Below are 21,838 nucleotides of genomic sequence, written 5' to 3' on the forward strand. Positions count from 1 at the left end.
TTGAGACCTAACTTCTTTTGAGCAACAATTCCTCTTTTAATGTGTCAGGCATGACAAAACCTTACAAGGCCAAGGGTTATTTTTGGTGGAAACATTAACCTATAAACTTTCCAAGATCGCACACTTTTAACTTTGCTGATGTTGGCTCCAACTCTGGCTCCTTTAGTTTCACCCATGTCTCGTACGAGTGTAAGTTGTGACTTACTCCTGCGTCAATCATTGAGGAGATTAGTTATTTTTCCTTCCATTGAGAGAGAGTCCAACTTGGACCCAAGTAGGCTTTGCCTCAATGTTCTCTTCCTCGATCAAGGTTAGAGTAGCCATGTTTATTTGGATTGCTAGCCCATTTTGTTTTTGGATACCTCAACACCAATAGTTTATCTCTCTCATGTAAATGAATAGCTTCTTGATGCCCACAGAGTGATGAGAATAGTAGCAAGATTGTAGGCAGAAACAATGGTGCTTTAGAAGTCCAAGGATGTACTCGTGCTACAAAATCTATAGCTCCAAGAAGCTCGTTATAGCCAATGCTTTGGCTCCTCACAAAGAACAAGTCTCACCGCTCTCTAGCAAGATCTATATCCACACACAGAACACGTCGTGGTACAAGAAGATACTTACACCAGATTAGTGGACAGGGTAGTCCCACTAGTTGACCTTCGAGTGGTTTCTCGTGCTCCCTCATCAAAACATTTTACTCTTTCTTGCTTCACCAACCCTCTATGTCAATAACATTAACCTCAGCGAGGAACTAACTCAGGGGTATCTAGTGCTCATTTACTAGGATACTACACATTATGCCAATCCTATCATTATAATGATTGCGTTTATAGGGCCCCTTGAACTCAACGAGGGTCACTCCATGTATATTCATCCCCCTCAACTTTTGATCTTGGTGTAAGGTACTATTTAACTCAACTAACTTCAGCGAGAGGGGGGGAAACCAATAGAACTAATGAAACCCTCTAATATAAACTCTTTTATAGCCCCCTTTCCTAAAATATAAGACATCTTGAATTGGATGCTAACACATAGTTGGGTTGAGGCTTGGGACACCCACCTGCACCAGCTAATCCATAATAGTAAAATATATAATCCTTATGGTATTTTAAGAAATTTTTATCTCATTTGGGCACATTTACAAACCTTATTAACAACATTAATCTATGATTTCAACCAAGTGCACATTGAGTATTCCTTATTCTCTAAGGAAGGGATTTGTATGCTCCACATGATTTCTCTTTACCACAAAGAAACCATCCCCACCTGTCAATGATGGGGATAGGTATAAAAGGGAAGAATAAGATGAAAATAGCTATCCGGTGTTTAATTTAATAACCTCTTATTTATCTAGCATTTATGATACTAAGACAAAGGATGATACTACCATGCCATTAACTAAGAAATACTTTCCCTCTTCTTCATTTGATTTCCCAACAAACACTCTCTACCCTAAGGAACCACTGGATAGCCAGTTAAGCACCAAGATCCTGACACGATGGGTTCTACCATCCACCCCATATCCTCGAGCTCCAAAATATTAGCAAATCATCACGAGTTAGGATCCCCTACTTAAGCCGCATCTTATGCAGAAAGCTCTCTTTCAAATCACTCCATTCGACCCCACCTCTCCAATCTAAGTGAAAGCAGGGGCCAGCAAACTACTTTACCATACCCTTTAGTGGGAGATAGGCAAGAGGCAAGACAATTGGGGCAGGTGGATCACCGAGAAACATTGTGGTCTAATGTACCAAAAGTAGCGTAACCTTGGTTTGCGTAGGATTAGAAAGCAACAAGCATCGAAAAAAAGTGTTGGATGAACTTTTTTTGATGGGAGGAGGACTCTTTCTTTCATACTACATTGGAGCATAGAGTCTTGAGCCTCCCAGAAAACCATAGTCCACCATGTCACGTCAAAATCCAAGTAAAATAATAAATTGAACATTCTTTAGGGGCACGTGATATTAAAATTTCAAAACCTCGGCGACGCTGCGGCCACCACTGGCGTGCCGGGTGACGAGAGATCTCCGAGAACTCTGCCGCACGTGGGATTGATCTCCAGCTTCCTGCGCAGGCCAAGATTCTTCCTCGACCAACCGTCCGCCACCTCCTTGGAATTGAGCGTGGCGTAGTCCAAGTAACCCTTCACCTGGTCATGCGTGTAGAATGTAGAGCGGTCGTACACGTTGAGCTTAGCGTCGATAGCGAAACGCAAAGGTAGATCCGGGTTGGAGATGAAGAGCCGCCCGTAAGAGATTAGATGCGCCTCCCCGGTGCGGATAGCTTCCATGCCGGACTCACGTGTGTATCCTCCACTCGACATGACCGTTCCTTCGTAGGCCTCGCTGAAGACTAGACAGTTCTCTACGGTGTCCTTCACTCCCTCCTTGGTAAAGCGCGGCTGGGTTAAGTGGAGGTAGGCCAGCTTCATCTTGTTGAGCTCCGAGATGAGGTGAAGGCCAAGGGCTTCCGGATCGGAGTCGATGGCGCCGAGGTGGTCTATTATTGGCGAGATTCGGATGGCGGTGTGCTCCTCCCCCATCTCTCCAGCTACAGCCTCCAGCACCTCCAACCCGAACCTGCAACGGTTCTCAACGGCGCCTCCATACTCGTCCGCCCGGTCGTTGATTCCGTCCTTGAAGAATTGGTCCACCAGGTAACCGTGTCCGGCGTGGATCTCCACCCCGTCGAACCCTGCAAAATTTGCGACCCATTGGCCCTAAATCATCATTTATAGGGGCCCGTATCGACCAACTAAAAGATGGACGTAGTGATCGACGTCTCACTTTACCTGCCCGGCGAGCATTCCTAGCCGCCTGCCGGAACTGATCGACAATTGCGTGGATCTCGTGGACCTCGAGGGCGCGGGGCTGTGAGTATTCCGCCATAACCCCTTCCGGCAGTCTTATGGACCACTTCTTGGGCACCTTCCGCCCAGTGGACGATAATGGAGGACATCCTTTAGGCTGGTAATCTAAAATCAGCACATTATCCTTTAGGCTGCTAATCTAAAACCACAACACCATTAATCTGAGCTTAGATCATGAACTTAATAATCTTATAAGGTGAACAAACTCCACAACAAGAATTACCAACCCTGGCGAATGACGATGGAGATCATTTTGGAGAAACAAGACCTGCTTGCCTTGGTGAATGGCGTAATCTCCTGCCCCACGCAAGAAGACCCTGCGACGGCAGCCAATACACAAGCGATTAACGACTGGAAGAAAAGAGATCTCAATGCGAGATTGGAAATCCTCTTACACATGGAGGACACACAAAAACAGGCGGTAAGAACACTGACCACTGCACGTGCAATTTGGCTTCGCTTGCAAGAAACCTATGAACATGGGGATGTTGCCAGCAAAATTCTAAACTTAAAGAAATTAGTTAATTCTACACTCATCATGCTTATCATGCATCTGACTCTGATGATGCATAACAACAATCACATAGTGCATGCTCATCACCTAAATGGTCATTATTTCATTTTTAAGACCCAAACAACATTTTATTAATCCTCAAAAAAGCCACTTTGAATATAAAATAAAACAATGATTTTCATGGAACTCGAGGAAGAGGAGGCATATAAATCATGATTGGAAGCGAGATATTTGGAGAAAAAGTGGAAGGGATCCAAAAATTATGTTCACCCAAAGTAGTGCACTACAAGACAATGCTGCCATACACGCGTTTCATACACGCGATAAATTCCGGGGCATGTATGGTCGCGCATGTATTTGAATAGAATCCGACGCGTGTATTTTGGCATTTAAATTCGCGTGTATATTGGCATTTATCAGCGCGTGTATATACACGCAATAATACACGCATCAATACACGCATTAATACACACATCAATACACGCTTGGTAAAGAAAAACTGAATTCCTTTACAAAATTAAAAACTATTTTCTTTAAACCATCTCATAGTACATTACAGTATATATCATTACACAATCCCACTACATGCATCTACAACCATGAAATATATTCAAAAATAAATCATAATCATGAGATGATAATTAAAAGACAACACATACAATAGAAATGTCATCAATTTAGAACGACACAGTGACGGATTGGTTAGGGTTCGATCTCATCTTCAATAAGATCCATCCTTGCCAAACGATCAACATCAATATCCATTTGATCAATTTGTAAGGCTACGATTAAATTTATCCCACTATCGATATTCTGTACTCCATTGATAATGGTATCGATGTCGTGATCATCCTCATCAACATCACCATCATCCTCAATGGTAGGGTCATTCTCATGATCATGAGAAATGGCACGCTCATCCTCATTATCATGATCATCTCTTATTTCTTGATCATCGATCACAACATCTTCATTGGCATGTTCGACATCATCTTCATTGCGGCTTGTTACATCCTCCATATGCTCCATATCAGTGAATGTATTATACATCACTTTGGAACGTGGTGCAATAGGGATGACGTACCACCATTTAATGTCATGCACCATTGGTAGATAGATAACCTATTCAAATACACATACTGCAGTAATTAATTAGCATATCAAAAGTCAAGGAATACGCGAGCTTAGATATATATGTACATGAAACACATTAGTAAAAAAATGCATACTTGCTCACATTGTTGTGGCAATACGAGCCTATCTTTCTTTGTTTGCCAAAACTTTGTAGAGTCAATAGTTACATAGCCACTTGCATGGCGTTTTATCGTTGCATTAGGCCCTTTTTCCACCACGTTCATTTGCCATTTGACATCCAAAACATACACAAAGAAGTGACGAAAGTCAAGCCTAAATATGTCTTGGATTGTGCCACAATAATCATCCATTTTTTCATTAGCTCCCTCAAAGCTACTAATGACATCGCAATCTTGTGTATTCCTCTTTTCATCAATTCTTTGTGTTCGAAAATGCTTGCCTTCACACCATATAGCATTGAACATAGTGCACTGGACCAAAATAGAAGCAATATTTGTGTAAGCAATGTGAATAAATATTAAAAGCAAATCACTTACAACTAATGCAAAACATTAGTTCTATGTACCTTTAACATGCATCCTCGTGCATACTCCCATTCTTCCGCCATGATATGCAGTCCCTCGTCGCTCTCTGCTCTCTCCATTTCCTCATGCAACCAATCAACATGGATATCATTCGAAAGCGTTGCTAGATGCTTAGGGTACGCCTTACGAGAGCCATGTTGCCTCCGAAAGAGAGCTCTTTCTGCTTGCCTTTTTGTCTTTGCATCCTCATATCTTGTAACCCATCTGCTCATCACATCACTATTAAGGATGCAAGTGAAATTGAGATCATCAATCAATGTTCTGTCAATTACTTTACTCTGTCCTTTTTCTTGAGGCACAATAGAGGTCATCCTCAAGTCCTCTTCATTGCTCCATAGTCGTGGCAAAGAGCTGTCCACCTGACCAAGAAATTCTGAACTATATACAAGAGACTCTTGTATCAACCAACCCTCGGCCATGCTTCCTTCAGGTCTTGCACTCTGCCTCACAAAGTCTTTTAAGGTCTTCATGAAGCGCTCTAGGAAGAACATCCAACGTGCATGCACAGTGCCACATAAAGTGATTTCGTCCACTAAATGCACAATGAGATGTAGTTGACTTGTGAGAATGGTTCGCGGAAAAGTCTCCTCTATCAAACAAACCACCTCCACTACCATAACACGTGCATCATCCAATGTGGCTGGATCAATTACTTTGGAACTAACATATCTGAAAAAAAAAATAGTACATTATACCTGATGCACGTTCATTTTGCAAGGTATAATGAAGGGTGATTTGACATGGGTTTTACATACCTCACAAGCTCGCCCATCTTATAAATACATTTTTTCAAACTCTTATTTGCACAATGGTCGATGCTAGTAGGTAGTATGAACTGCGCACATAAGAGCACATGTATGTATGGTTTATGGCATTACAAAATTTAATTTCAATGTACAAGACTTGGAAAACACTTACTTGGAGCATCTTGTGCCAATCGTGGGACTTCAACCCATATAGTTGCTCAACGCCTCTTTTCTTAGTGGTTGTAAAGGCTCCCTTCAATGATCTCATGCATCCAGTGGGAGTACGCAAAGTGGTGATGGCCTGCTTTACCTGCTTCTCCTCTTTCTTTGATATAATCCATGGTGTAGGCGGAAGACGAACGTGCCCACCCTCCTCTCGTGGTGGCCAAGCTTGACGCATACGTCCTGCGACCCGCAAGTCCTCACGTATGCTAACATTGTCTCGTTTACCAATAATATGTTCCCAAATACCAGATCCCACATTCTTGAAGATGTGCATGGGATCAAGAAGATGGTTGATCTTAAGATGGGTCCAATATGGTAGCCGAAAAAAAATGGAGTACCTACACAAGGGATTGCTCTATGTGACCTTTAATCCAATTAGAGACTACACAAAACAAGATTGAAAAACATTACTATACCTGTTCATGCCAACTGGAGGAAGAATATTTATAGACTCCTAAATACGCTTCCAATCTTTTGCACGAAGTGTTTGTGGAGGAATGTTACTCTTACTAGCAACATATTTAGGATGATCTGAGGGGAGAAATCGATGATGATTCGAATATGGTCTTACACAAACCGTCAGCATACTCATGTACTAACGAAGGGCCACAAACAGGACATGCATGTTTACCCGATGTTTTCAAACCTGTTAAAACATAAATAAAAGTTAGAATAATAAAGTCAATATTTATAATTAATATAGCCAATAGTATTAGAGTAGGGAGGTAATTAGAATTCTTACCAGAACAATCGCTGTATCCTAGAAAGTCATGCATTGTCCACATCAACACTGCTTTTAAGTCGAAGTGTCGAGAGGAGGGAGGCCTACTAATGTCCACCACCGCAACACCTCTCCATAGTTCCTCCAACTCATCAATCAACGGTTCGAGATAAACATCCATATGCTTGACTTTATGTTTCCCTGGAATTAGAAGGGATAACATCATGAATGAGTTTTAAACTCAAAAATAATGTGATATTTTTATCTCTCCTCTCTCTTGGATCAAACGGAATCAAGAAGGAACTAAACTAGGTCCAAATCTAGTCCAAATTTAACCAAACTGAAATCTAGAAAATTCTAGAAATCAGTTGGTCTTGGTTAGAGCCTCCCTCTCCTATAAATAGAACTTGAGTCTTTGTAAAAAAATATGAGAATTATACTATGCCAAAATTATGCTGAAATAATACTAATTTTTACTATTCTCTAAAATTCTCTCCGAATTGAAGAAATTGGAGCTTCCCTCTTTCTTTAATCTCCATTGGTGACTCCATCAGCACACCAAACCAATTGATTGGTTGGGGGCCTCTACCGTGAACAAAGAATCAAGCAATTTGTAAGGTAAATGGTGAATTTTGATCTTTTCTATAAATTCTCAATGTTTCTCTCTTCTCAACCCCTCTCAAGCTTGAGAAGCTTAATTGGAATGGTTTTTGAATGCTATTGAAGTTAATTGATGAATGGTAGTAAAAAATTACATAAATTTTTATTTATGCTTAATTTTAATGGTTTTTATGTAATTTCTCTCTCTCACTCAAAGAATGGTCATTCTCATGACCTATTCTCATTCTCATGACCTATTCTCAATCCAAATGAAGCTTTTCATAAAGCTTTTCCTTAATCCAAGATTAATCTATGCTTGAGGCCAAATTAATGGCTTTTTTCTATACTTTTAGTTTATGTATTTCATGAATATTGATGATTCAATCCATTATGGGTTAATGATCCAATAAGGGATCATTCTAATCATTCCCTTAATGATTAGAATTATCCTTTAAAATAATGGAGATTTATCACTCATTAGCAGCGGAGCTATGGCAAAATTTCTCTAAAAATTACACATAAAATAATTTCATTCAAAGCATGAAAAGAGGACTTCCTACCATATTCTAGGAATTATCATCTTAGATTAATTGAAAGAATTTCATTGTAATCATGGAGAAATTGATTTTTATGTTATGCATAATTGATGAATTAAGAAAAAGAGGATTTCTAGTAATTAAATTTTATGTTAAAAAGAGTAATCCCCATCGTATGAGTATTCTTAAAGGGTTATTTTCATTCTAGACATAGAAAAATGTATACTAGAAATATTTATTTATAAAAGTGTGATTTTCATCATAATTGATTTTTATGCATAAGTATATGCATAAAAGATTTTTTTTATTAAAAGTGTGATTTTCATCATAAAGGATTTTATGCATAAATTAGATGCATAAAAGAAATTCTTTTATATCAAAAGAATGATTTTCATCATAAATGATTTGTATGCATAAACATATGCATAAAAGATTTTTTTAATATTAAAAGTGAGATTTTTATCATAATTGGATTTTATGCATAAATTAGATGCATAAGAGAAATTCTTTTATTCTAAATGTAATTCCTAATAAATTGGATTTATGCATGGAAAGATGCATAAATAAATTATTTTAACCCAAAAGTGTTATTCTCATCAATTTTGATTTTATGCATAGAAAGATGCATAAAGAATTTTATTTTTAATTCAAAAGAGTTATTCTTTTCAATTTTGATTTTATGCATAGAAAGATACATAAAGAATTTTATTTTTAATTCAAAAGAGTTATTCTTATCAATTTTAATTTTATGCATAGATAGATGCATAAAAGATTTATTCTAAAAGTGTTAATTTCATTAAGATGGAAATTTATACATAGAAAGATGTATAAAAGATTTATTTTTATTTCGAAAGTAAGGAATGGATGTTATGTGAAATGAATGAATCTGATGTGATGGGATGGAAAATGATGTATCTGGTCAAGAGAATGGATACACATATGATTTGGAATTGGGTTAAGTAATATGGATGGAATGTGGAACAATGTGGAAAGACGAGAGTTCAATATAGAAACTGTATTTGTGACTTGTTTGTAAATGACTGTTTTATGTCAAGAATGCTGGGGAAGCATTTTGACAGTCTTGTGATTAAGGTCGTGGAGACCTAATTGATAAAGTTGCAAACAACTGCTGACGGAGAGTCAATGGGGACGTCTTGCGTAGCAAGGTCGGCCGAGGTCTTGACCAGCCTCAATTCGATTTAAATGGTGAGCTTCCGGTACGGTGGATGAGGGACCAAGGAAGCGGCCTATGAGTGAAGCGCTAGGTGACCTGCGAAGGATTCTAGAGGGTGCTGACCATACGGTGCTCGAGCTCTGGGTTACAGAAGATACCCACACGTGCGTCCTGGAAGATATTGGAACAAGGAGTAAGAGTTGTTTTCTAAAACCGAGTATGGATCTAGTTGATTGACCTTGCTGGTCCTCAACTGATGAGTCCATAGCTCTCTTATATGGATCTGTTGGTTGATCTTGCTGATCTTCAACGAGGATTCCATCTTGATTTTTATAAGTGATTATCTGCCGGGTACTATGAGCTAGGAACTATAGAAAAGGCCCCTGAGTGAATAGGTGGTGAGCGTTCTAGTTGCCAATGATGCCATAGATACTCCGATGAAGGAATGATTGGAAATTAAGATTCAACCGGATACTTGGAAGTTTATGATCAGTAACACTATGATTTCATTAAATGACTAAATTAAGTACATTTGAATCTAGGAAAAAGGCAATTTCATATTGGGTGTGTAAGTGATGTGACTCGAGTTAAATATGCTTGAATATCTAGCTAGGGTGCCTGGATGGGGTTAGGCTGGACTGATGGATCCGTAAATCGAGACTCAATTTCTGTTTAGTTCAATAGATGAAGTAAATCTCAGACAAAAATTGTTCTATGGGAAAGAATCAACGGTTGTGCCTCTCAATGAGAAAAAAAGCGTTGGTCTTTATGATCCAAGTACAATCTTTTTCCTGATCTGAATATAGGACTTACGGGTTTGGTCAAATGAGCTCAGTTAGTTAAGGCTTTTGACTACGTTAGGGAAAAGTTATCCTGGTGGAATCGCCCGTGCTTTCCAGGCAAGAGAAGTTTTTTCGAGTTCGGTTTGGAAGAATCGAGGAATTAGTCACCTGTCCAGATATCCGTGGGGGCGAGGCCCCGAGTGTGGGACCCTGCCCCGTGCAAGATGAGCATGTGAAGCATGCACCTCCTTGAAGGGACTCCCCTTCCTTACATGTGTCAAAATGGAATGATTATACCCAAAATATCTCATTTTTTTAGTAATACTCATAGTTTTTTACTAATAACCCTTGTACATAGTCAACTCTTCATCTTATGTGAGCATTTACTCATTTTTGGGTAATTTCTTTTACAAATTGGATTTATCTCCTCCCCACACATGGATTGATCTTATTGGCCCATAGAAACCTTAATTTAAAATTTCGAAAAAATCTTGACCCTCAGGATAATGCCTCTGGAGCAGATTATACTTGATTTCTAATGCACCTTCTGGAAATCTTTTTGAACTTCTGTTTCAAGGAAACTTATATTAATAGGATGAGAAATTTTTCTATCTAAAAATATTCAAAATCTAAATAATCTCTCTCTAGAATATTTTCTCTCTCTAGGCCAAAATAGGTAGAAACAAGATCTTTGATATTTCTGAAGAGGGATTTGACTACAGGGAAAAATACTGGACATCCTGAGAGGTTGGGGAGGAATCTTACACCCCACTCAAAAAACGCGAGATGTCCTCATCTCACAAAACTGAGGAGAATTCTTTTTCTTAAGATCCAACTGATTATGGGTTCCTTATATTTTGGAGAACCCAAACAGAATCCTGGGATAAAGATCCCTTATATAAAACTCATTATTAAATAACAATTCACTCAGATCATAACATTCAATTCCTTATCACAATAATGGTCCATTAGATCGAAATTTCTATCTGAACAGTCCTTCATGGAAATTTTTCATTTATGCAGATTTTAATTTGACCTCCTTTAACTTGATCCACTGGGTCAAGTGTTAACAGAAGCAATCTGCCAGCACAATCCACTAATCTCATAGTGATTTGCTGGAGTTATTAACTTCATTCTAGTTATGAACATCATCACAGGGACTCGTCCCAGCAAATCACTAATCTCATAGTGATTTGCTGGAGTTATTAACGTCATTCCAGTTATGAACATCATCACAGGGACTCGTCCCATTCATCCTCATTGTTGTGGTTTGTGGTTTTGCTCAGCTTATTACATTTCAACCAAATTTCAAGAATCATCATTTTTCAATCAGAATCCAAATCAACTCATCAGTTCACAACCAAAATCTAAAAATCATATCAACCACATTCGAATTCATCATCTGGATAGCATTAATGCTTATAATTTCAAGTCTTAGATTTACTTGTATATACTACCAGTAAAGAGCTACAGTTGTACCCTCAGTATATACGGGTAGTCATGGTTCTTGGAACTATAAGGTAAATACCATCATGTCTAGGCCTCAAGCAAGTCAGGGATTCCATATAATTGCGGTACTTCCATTTGGAGACCCAATTACCAATTTACGAATTTCAGTTTGAATATCAAATTGTATGAATTTTATCACACAATTACAACCTTTTAGAGCTTCTTGATAAATTTTTGACATATTTGGCTTCTCGGTTGATCCTCATTAGCCAAATTGGCTCTGATACCAATTGTAAGATCCCTGTCCCCACCGCACAACGGATTTGGAGTGCTAGCAGCGGAAGTAGCACATCTTGCACGGGGTAGGGTCCCACACTCGGGGCCTCGCCTATGGATATCCGAACAGGTGACTAGTTCCTCGATTCTTCCAAACCGAACTCTACAAAATTTCTCTTGCCCGGAAAGCACGGACGATTCCACCAGGATAACTTTTCCCTAACGTAGTCAAAATTTGACCGAACCCGCAAGTCCTATATTCAGATCAGAGAAAAAGACTGCACTTGGATCATAGAGACCAACGCTTTTTTCCTCATTGAGAGGCACAGCTGTTGATTCTTTTCCATAGAACAATTTTTGTCCGGGATTTACTTCATCTATCGAACTAAACAGAAATTGAGTCTCGATTTACGGATCCATCAGTCCAGCCTAACCCCGTCCAGTTCCATGGGTTAGCCAACCGCGCCCAACCACTGTAGTGATGGGATCCAATTAGGAATTTGGTTAGGTTTTGTCCCGGGTACCAGGGAAAAGAGTTCCCAGGTCCTCTAGCTGGATTTTCAAGTAAATTTAACTCCAGTCACAGCACTTATACACCCAATATGAAATTGCCTTTTTCCTAGATTCAAATGTACTTAATTCAGTCATTTAATGAAACCGTAGTGTTACTGATCATAAACTTCCAAGTATCCGATTGAATCTTAATTTCCAATCATTCCTTCATCAGAGTATCTATGGCATCATTGGCAACTAGAACGCTCACCACCTGTTCACTCAGGGGTCTTTTCTATAGTTCCTAGCTCATAGTACCCGGCAGATAATCACTTATAAAAATCAAGATGGAATCCTCGTTAAAGATCAGCAAGATCAACCAACAGATCCATATAAGAGAGCTATGGACTCATCAGTTGAGGACCAGCAAGGTCAATCAACTAGATCCATACTCGGTTTCAGAAAACAACTCTTACTCCTTGTTCCAATATCTTCCATGACGCACGTGTGGGTATCTTTGGCGACCCAGAGCCCGAGCACCGTATGGTAAGCACCCTCTAGGATCCTTCGCAGGTCACCTAGCGCTTCACTCATAGGCCGCTTCCTTGGTCCCTCATCCACCGTACCGGAAGCTCACCATTTAAATCGAACCGAGGCTAGTCAAGACCTCGGCCGACCTTGCTACGCGAGACGTCCTCCATTGACTCTCCGTCACTCAGCAGTTGCAACTTTATCAGTTAGGTCTCCACGACCTTAATCACAAGACGGTCAAAATGCTTCCCCAGCATTCTTGACATAAAACAGTCATTTACAAACAAGTCACAAATACAGTTTCTATATTGAACTCTCGTCTTTCCACATTGTTCCACATTCCATCCATATTACTTAACCCAATTCCAAATCATATGTCTACCCATTCTTGACCAGATACATCATTTTTTATCCCATCACATCATCACATCCATTTCTCATTACATCTCATTCGTTCACATCTTATATTATTCATTCACATTCTGATTCACATGACATCTCATCTCATCCATTCGCTCATATCGACTTCATATCCATTCACATACATTTTTGTTCATTATTTCACATACACATCCACATTCACATCTACATCCATACATCCATTTTCACATCCACATTCATACATCCACATCCACATCCACATTCACATCTACATCCATACATCCATTTTCACATCTACATCCACATTCACATCTACATTCATACATACACATCCATATCCACATCCATACATCCACATCTATATTCATACATCCACATTCATACATCCATATCCACATCCACACCCACATCCACATTCATACATCCATATCCACATCCACATCCACACCCACATCCATATCCCCATTCACATTCATACATCCACATCCACATCTATTTTCACATCCATATTCATACATCCACATCCACATCCATACATCCACATCCACATCCACATCTACATCCATACATCCATTTTCACATCTACATCCACATTCATACATCCACATTCACATCTACATCCATACATCCACATCCATACATCTATATCATACATTCACATCTGCGATCACATTCATACATCCACATCCATACATCCATATCATACATTCACATCCGCGTTCACATTCATACATCCACATCCATACATCCATATCCACATCCATACATCCATATCATACATTCACATCCGCGTTCACATTCATACATCCACATCCATACATCCATATCCACATCCATATCCACATTCACATTCACATACATCCATATCCACATCCATATCCTTATCCACATTCCATATCTACATTCATACATCCACTTCCATACATACACATCCATATTCATACATCCATATCCACATCCACATCCATACATCCACATCCACATCTACATCTACATCCATACATCCATTTTCACATCTACATCCACATTCCCATTTATATGACCACATACGCCTTCACATCTATTCTTTTACATCACATCCATTCTCACCGTATCACAACCCATATACATCTTATCCCATCACAGATGCACTTCTTATCTCATCTCATACACATCTTATCACATCCTAACTCATCTTATTATATCCTAACTCATTCCATATGCATCTTATCACATTCTATCACTTCTCATGCACATCTTATCACATCCTATCACTTCCCATACGCACCTTATCACATCCTATCACATCTCATGTACACCTCTTATCACATCCTATCATATCTCATACGCATCTTATCACATCCTATCACTTCTCATACACATATTATCACATCCTAGCACATCTCATACACATCTTATCACATCCTATGACATCTCATACACATCTTATTAGGCATAAAGATAACTTTATTAAGAATAACACTTTTATAATAATCCTTTTATACATTTTACTATGCATAAATTCTAATTTAATGAGAATAATACTTTTGAAATAAAAATAAATCTTTTATACATCTTTCTATGCCTTAAACCACTAATTCAAATTTGCAAGTTAGAATGCTTACTTCAATAATGCATCAAGACTTGCATTGCTCCATCCATAAACTGTTTGTATATTGAGTAGTTCAGGTGAAGCACGTAAAATAGAGAATGTGCACCCTTCAAAAATCGGTGTCGATGAAGCCTTGTAAAGATGCTCTTGTTCCATATCATCGTCGTCCATACCTTTGAGATCATCCTTAAAAAGATTCCGCACCATATCATCAAACACTTCCTCTTCCAAAACTTCGTGGGGTGCAGGGCTATTGTCATCCCTTTCTAAATTAGATGCATAAAAGAAATTCTTTTATATCAAAAGAATGATTTTCATCATAAATGATTTGTATGCATAAATATATGCATAAAAGATTTTTTTTAATTAAAAGTGAGATTTTCATCATAACTCTCATTAAGGACTGTCGCTATCATGGCCTCGGCACACTACCAATCCTCTTTTCTGCTTCTTTGGAAATCCAATGCATAAATTAGATACATAAGAGAAATTCTTTTATTCTAAAAGTGTAATTCCTACTAAATTGGATTTATGCATGGAAAGATGCATAAAGAAATTATTTTAACCCAAAAGTGTTATTCTCATCAATTTTGATTTTATGCATAGAAAGATGCATAAAGAATTTTTTTTAATTCAAAAGAGTTATTCTTTTCAATTTTGATTTTATGCATAGAAAGATACATAAAGAATTTTATTTTTAATTCAAAAGAGTTATTCTTATCAATTTTGATTTTATGCATAGATAGATGCATAAAAGATTTGTTCTAAAAGTGTTAATTTCATTAAGATGCGCGGCTAATTTACTGTACACGCAAAAATACACGCGTTTCTACACGCAACGAACTGTTTAAACTAAAAATAGCCCGCCTTCCCCAAATAAACATTTTGAACTAACATATCTGCCCTCTTTCGTTTTTGCCTCTTCTAACAGACACTAATAACGCAAGGAGGGAGTAGAGAAGGAGCACACGGGTGAAAGAAATTGACCAAGAAAGAAGACTCACTTTTTCAGAGGTGAGTCAGTTTGTCCTTTGCCTTGTCTCCTTTCTCAGATTTGTTCTCAGATTTGTTTATGCTATTTTGTCTTTGCTTTTTGGGTTTGTCTCCGTCCTTTTGCTTCTGTGGTTGCGATTTTTGGTGAACGATTCTGACAAGGGCGACAGTGGGTCTTTTATAAGGACACATTGTCAGAGGTCGGTCGCTTTCAAATTTTTTTTTGAACAGGTCGTGCGTAAAAACGCAGGTATAAACGCGTGTATCTTATCTACACAGACTGTTCACGCGGATATACACGCATTTCTGGACGGGTGTATACACGCATTTGTGGCTGGGTGTATACACGCGTTTCTGGATGGGTGTATACACGAGACTGTGTTTCCTGTTTCTATGGTTTGCAGGCTGATAGGTGACTTGAATGATGATATTTGTGTGAGTCAAGAGACAACCCATGATGTACATGAGGATTATTTTTGCAGATTCTTTATGGATATTCCAGGTTCTTCATCCGATCCATTTGCATACAGCAATTGGCTGATGGAGATGCTAAATCATTTTGGGCGCCATCCTGGCCCAGTTGAGCTTACAGAGTACATGTATGCCCATCCCCCTCCTTCCATGCCTGGTGTCTATACCCCTATCGCGAGTATCTAGGGCACTCCACTGCCGTTTATGCCTACGAGTCCGACGAGACATGTAGCTTCTCCTCTTCCACACCCATCGAGGAGACATACCTCGTCCTAGACACACTCACGCACACCCTCCCAAGCACCGTCACGTTAGGGATCATAGCCACCATCACATACTCCCTCAGAGCCACCGTCACGTCAGGGCTCACAGCCACCGTCACGTAGACAATCCCCCAGTCGTGACTCCACCCGCAGCAGTAGGAAGAGTGGGAGTGGAGGATGCGGCGGGTGCTTTGGTGGGGGAGGTAGTAGGGCACGCGGTGAGAGAGGAGATAGAGGAAGAAGAGTTAGAGGAGACAGTTCGGAAGAGGAGGAGATGAGAGAGGTGGAGGGAGTGATCTGCTATGATGTGACGGATAGGGGCGGGATAGTGATGGATGCGAGGGGGAGGGAGGTAATGGAGTACATGCGTGGGGTAGTATCAAACTTGTATAGAAATTGTTTTATTAAATTTAAAGATCAAAATAGCCGATTAGTTGGGGAGGTGATAGAGGCTGTACATAGTCGGTATCCCAATCCCCCACATGCTACATTCTCGGATATATGGGGAAGGATGCGAATAAGGGAGATCTTAAGTAATAAAAGATCTCACCTTAAAAAACTCGCATACGATGACCGGCTAAATGTAGCTGCGGGTGGCTATCCTGCCGAGAAACCTGCCCCACTGCGCACAAACGCGAGTGGAAGGAGGCAAAGAAACGAGCAGAGGGTGGCATGAAGAGCAGGGAGCATGTGGAGGCATGACGGATCCAGATGGAGACCATTGGATCTTCGCATTTCGAATCTGGCAGCGTCGAGTCACGGGAGGCAGAGTTCGTATCTTGCCACTTTATTTGATTGTTTACTTAATTCATTGATTCTATGATTGTTTTAATCTTACAAATTGTGTTGATTATGATACAGCGACGGGTTACGGGGAGGAAGCCCACAACCCACGATACTGCGTATGCTCGTCGGCATAGCAGACGTGACACGTGGGCCATCTTCAGAGTCGAGGGACGTATTACAGATGCGCAGTTTGAGATGGCCATGAGACCATACGGTCGACAGGTACTTGAAAACTCTAAACGAATGATTTTGGTTTATTGAATTACATATATATATACTTATATACTATATATTACTTGAACAGGCATAAGCTACTGTGATGATCCACCCGCCGCCACTGCAGAGGGTGGACGTGAGCACTACTCATTGGACATTCTGACCGATGTGAGCTCATCTGAGCATGGAGGGAGCACCGAGTCATCATCTGGGTCTGAGTAGTACTCAGACTTATAGTATCACATTCCATATTGAGGATGTGGTTGTATATATTTTTTTGTAAACTGAAGCCATGGGCTACTTCGACATATGGACTCCCTTGTATATATGTGTGAAATTTTGATAGTAATATTGAATCGTGAATTGATAGTATTGCATTCATGTCTGTCTTGAATCGTGTATTGACAATGTATGCATTCATGTCGTTCTTGTCTTAATCTTTCTCATGGATATGTTCTTCGTGGATGGTCCAATGCACCAAAAAAAAAATCCAGAGAGTGTTATTGGGTGCTGGAATGCTGAAACAGCATTCAGGTACCAAATAGCAATCTTTGGATTTTTTTTTGGCTCTCTATTCGTGTGTATAAACGCGTCAGAATTGTAAACAGTCGCGTGTATATACGTGGATAATCTGTAAAATACGCGTGTATAAGCGTGTCAAACCTGAGAAATACGCGTGTATAAGCGCATCTAAATTCACAAAACGCGTGTATAGACGCTTGTATCAGCACGTCTAAATGTAGCTAGAACTGACAGAATGCGTGTATACTCCTGTGTATCAGCGCGTCTGAGCAGTCCTATACACGCACTTTTACACGCGTATCTGTGGCCGCGATGATACACACGCTGATACACGGGCCCGCTACTTTGTTTCACAAGTCATTTTTTGCGGCTAGGAGCGCGGGTATAAGCCCGATCCCTTGTAGTGGTGGTCTTGACTTATCGTTTTCTTACATTGAAGTGTTGTATCGAGTCAGAGTTTTCAAGAAGTATAAACATATCAAGTGGTATTGGGTGGATACAGTTTCAGAGCATGTTGCATGTGCATGTACTTAGAATTAGTAAACTCAATATTATATGCTCCTTCTTTATGGACATGAATCACTACAAGACAATGCTGTCATACACGTGTTTCATACACGTGATAAATTACGAGCGCGTGTATGGTCGCGCATGTATTTGAATAGAATCGGGCGCGTGTATTTTGGCATTTACATTCGCGTGTATATTTGCATTTATCAACGCGTGTATAAGCGTGTTTATATACACGCAATAATACATGCATCAATACACGCTGTCATACACGCATTAATACACGCTTGGTAAAGAAAAACTGAAGAAAAACTGAATTCCTTTACAAAATTAAGAACTGTTTTCTTTAAACCATCTCATAGTACATTACAGTATATATCATTACACAATCCCACTACATGCATTTACAATAATGAAATATATTTAAAAATAAATCATGCATATGAGATGATAATTAAAAGACAACACATACAATAGAAATGTCATCAATTTAGAACGATACAGTGACGGATTGGTTAGGGTTCGATCTCATCTTCAATAAGATCCATCCTTGCCAAACGATCATTAATATCCATTTGATCAATTTGTAAGGCTACGATTAAATTTATTCCACTATCGATATTCTGTACTCCATTGATAATGGTATCGATGTCCTGATCATCCTCATCAACATCACCATCATCCTCAATGGTAGGGTCATTCTCATGATCATGAGAAATGGCACGCTCATCCTCATTATCATGATCATCTCTTATTCCTTGATCATCGATCAAGAAATAAGATCATGATCATCTCTTATTTCTTGATCATGATCATCTCTTATTATCATGATCATCTCTTATTTCTTGATCATCGATCACAACATCTTCATTGGCATGTTCGACATCATCTTCATTGCGGCTTGTTACATCCTCCATATGCTCCATATCAGTGAATGTATTATACATCACTTTGGAATGTGGTGCAATAGGGATGACGTACCACCATTTAATGTCATGCACCATTGGTAGATAGATAACCTACTCAAATACACATACTACAGTAATTAATTAGCATATCAAAAGTCAAGGGGTACGCGAGCTTAGATATATATGTACATGAAACACATTAGTAAAAAAATGCATACCTGCTCACATTGTTGTGGCAATACGAGCCTATCTTTCTTTGTTTGCCAAAACTTTGTAGAGTCAATAGTTACATAGCCACTTGCATGGCGTTTTATCGTTGCATCAGGCCCTTTCTCCACCACGTTCATTTGCCATTTGACATCCAAAACATACACAAAGAAGCGACGAAAGTCAAGCCTAAATATGTCTTGGATTATGCCACAATAATCATCCATTTTTCCATTAGCTCCCTCAAAGCTACTAATGACACCGCAATCTTGTGTATTCCTCTTTTCATCAATTCTTTGTGTTCAAAAATGCTTGCCTTCACACCATATAGCATTGAACATAGTGCACTGGACCAAAATAGAAGCAATATTTGTGTAAGCAATGTGAATAAATATTAAAAGCAAATCACTTACAACTAATGCAAAACATTAGTTCTATGTACCTTTAACATGCATCCTCGTGCATACTCCCATTCTTCCGCTGTGATATGCAGCCACTCATCGCTCTCTGCTCTCTCCATTTTCTCATGCAACCAATCAACATGGATAACATTCGGAAGTGTTGCTGGACTTCAACCCATATAGTTGCTCAACGCCTCTTTTCTTAGTGGTTGTAAAGGCTCCCTTCAATGATCTCATGCATCCAGTGGGAGTACGCAAAGTGGTGATGGCCTGCTTTACCTGCTTCTCCTCTTTCTTTGATATAATCCATGGTGTAGGCGGAAGACGAACGTGCCCACCCACCTCTTGTGGCCAAGCTTGACGCATACGTCCTACGACCCGCAAGTCCTCACGTACGCTAACATTGTCTCGTTTACCAATAATATGTTCCCAAATACCAGATCCCACATTCTTGAAGATGTGCATGGGATCAAGACGATGGTTGATCTTAAGATGGGTCCAATATGGTAGCCGAAAAAAAATGGAGTTACCTGTTCATGCCATCTGGAGGAAGAATATTTGTAGACTCCCAAATACGCTTCCAATCTTTTGCACGAAGTGTTTGTGGAGGAATGTTACTCTTACTAGCAACATATTTAGGATGATCTAAGGGGAGAAATCGATGATGATTATCGAATATGGTCTTACACAAACCGTCAGCATACTCATGTACTAACGAAGGGCCACAAATAGGACGTGCATGTTTACCCGATGTTTTCAAACCTGTTAAAATATAAATAAAAGTTAGAATAATAAAGTCAATATGTATAATTAATATATATAGCCAATAGTATTAGAGTAGGGAGGTAATTAGAATTCTTACCAGAACAATCGCTGTATCCTGGAAAGTCATGCATTGTCCACATCAACACTGCTTTTAAGGCAAAGTGTCGAGAGGAGGGAGGCCTACTAATGTCCACCACCCCAACACCTCTCCCTCCATAGTTCCTCCAACTCATCAATCAACGGTTCGAGATAAACATCCATATGCTTGACTTTATGTTTCCCTGGAATTAGAAGGGATAACATAAGATGTCCCTTCTTGATCGCCATTGATGGTGGAAGGTTGTAATTCACCAACACAACTGGCCACACGCTGTATGCAGTGCTTTTGAAACCAAATGGATTCACTCCATCCATACCTAGGCCAAGTCTCAAGTTTCTGGGCTCTGTTTTAAAGCTGGGCCACTCATCTTCAATATGCTTCCAAGCAGGAGTGTCTGCGGGAATTCTCCACATGCCATCATCCGATCGATGTGAGAAATGCCATGACATGAGCTCTGCTATGGATTTGTACTTGAACATGTGTTTGATGCGAGGAATTATAGGAAAGTGTCACAAGACTTTACGAGGTACATCAAAACTCTTCATATCTGTTCTATACCTTGCTTCACCACAAGTGGGACAATGTCGAGTCTCCTTATGCATCCCACGAAAGAGAATGCAATCATTGACGCATGCATGTATGCGATCATAATCCAATCCTCCAAGAGATGTCACATAGCGCCTCGCTATGTCTCTTGAGGTGGGTAGTCTATTTCCCTTTGGAAGCATGTTTGATAATAGCCTGCATCCAATATCATCAATTAGAATTAGTCTTAAATCCTAAACCTTAAACCACTAATTCAAATTTGTAAGTTAGAATGCTTACTTCAATAATGCGTCAAGACTTGCATTGCTCCATCCATAAACTGTTTGTATATTGAGTAGTTCAAGTGAAGCACGTAAAATAGAGAATATGCACCCTTCAAAAACCGGTGTCGATGAAGCCTTGTAAAGATGCTCTTGTTCTATATCATCGTCGTCCATACCTTTGGGATCATCCTTAAAAAGATTCCGCACCATATCATCAAGCACTTCCTCTTCCACAACTTCGTGGGGTGCAGGGCTATTGTCATCCCTTTCCCACTCATCTCTGACAATAGATCCCGAAGCTCCAGCATCATCTCGTGGACG

General features: G+C 39.5%; 1 protein-coding gene across 1 annotated transcript; it reads right to left on the reverse strand.

Moving 5' to 3' along the window:
- Window positions 1-1,543: 1,543 nt before the first annotated feature.
- LOC147639331 (12-oxophytodienoate reductase 2-like) lies at window positions 1,544-3,009 on the reverse strand. Its single transcript, XM_086783226.1, has 2 exons — window positions 2,792-3,009; window positions 1,544-2,694 (listed from the first exon to the last, which is right to left on the reverse strand). Exons 1-2 carry the CDS (start codon window positions 2,886-2,888, stop codon window positions 1,973-1,975), a joined length of 819 nt encoding a protein of 272 aa, XP_086639352.1. The 5' UTR covers window positions 2,889-3,009; the 3' UTR covers window positions 1,544-1,972.
- Window positions 3,010-21,838: the final 18,829 nt, after the last annotated feature.

This window comes from Cibotium barometz, chromosome 4 (genome assembly GCF_041138505.1).
Source record: "Cibotium barometz isolate CiBa-2024 chromosome 4, ASM4113850v1, whole genome shotgun sequence".
NCBI lineage: Eukaryota > Viridiplantae > Streptophyta > Polypodiopsida > Cyatheales > Cibotiaceae > Cibotium > Cibotium barometz.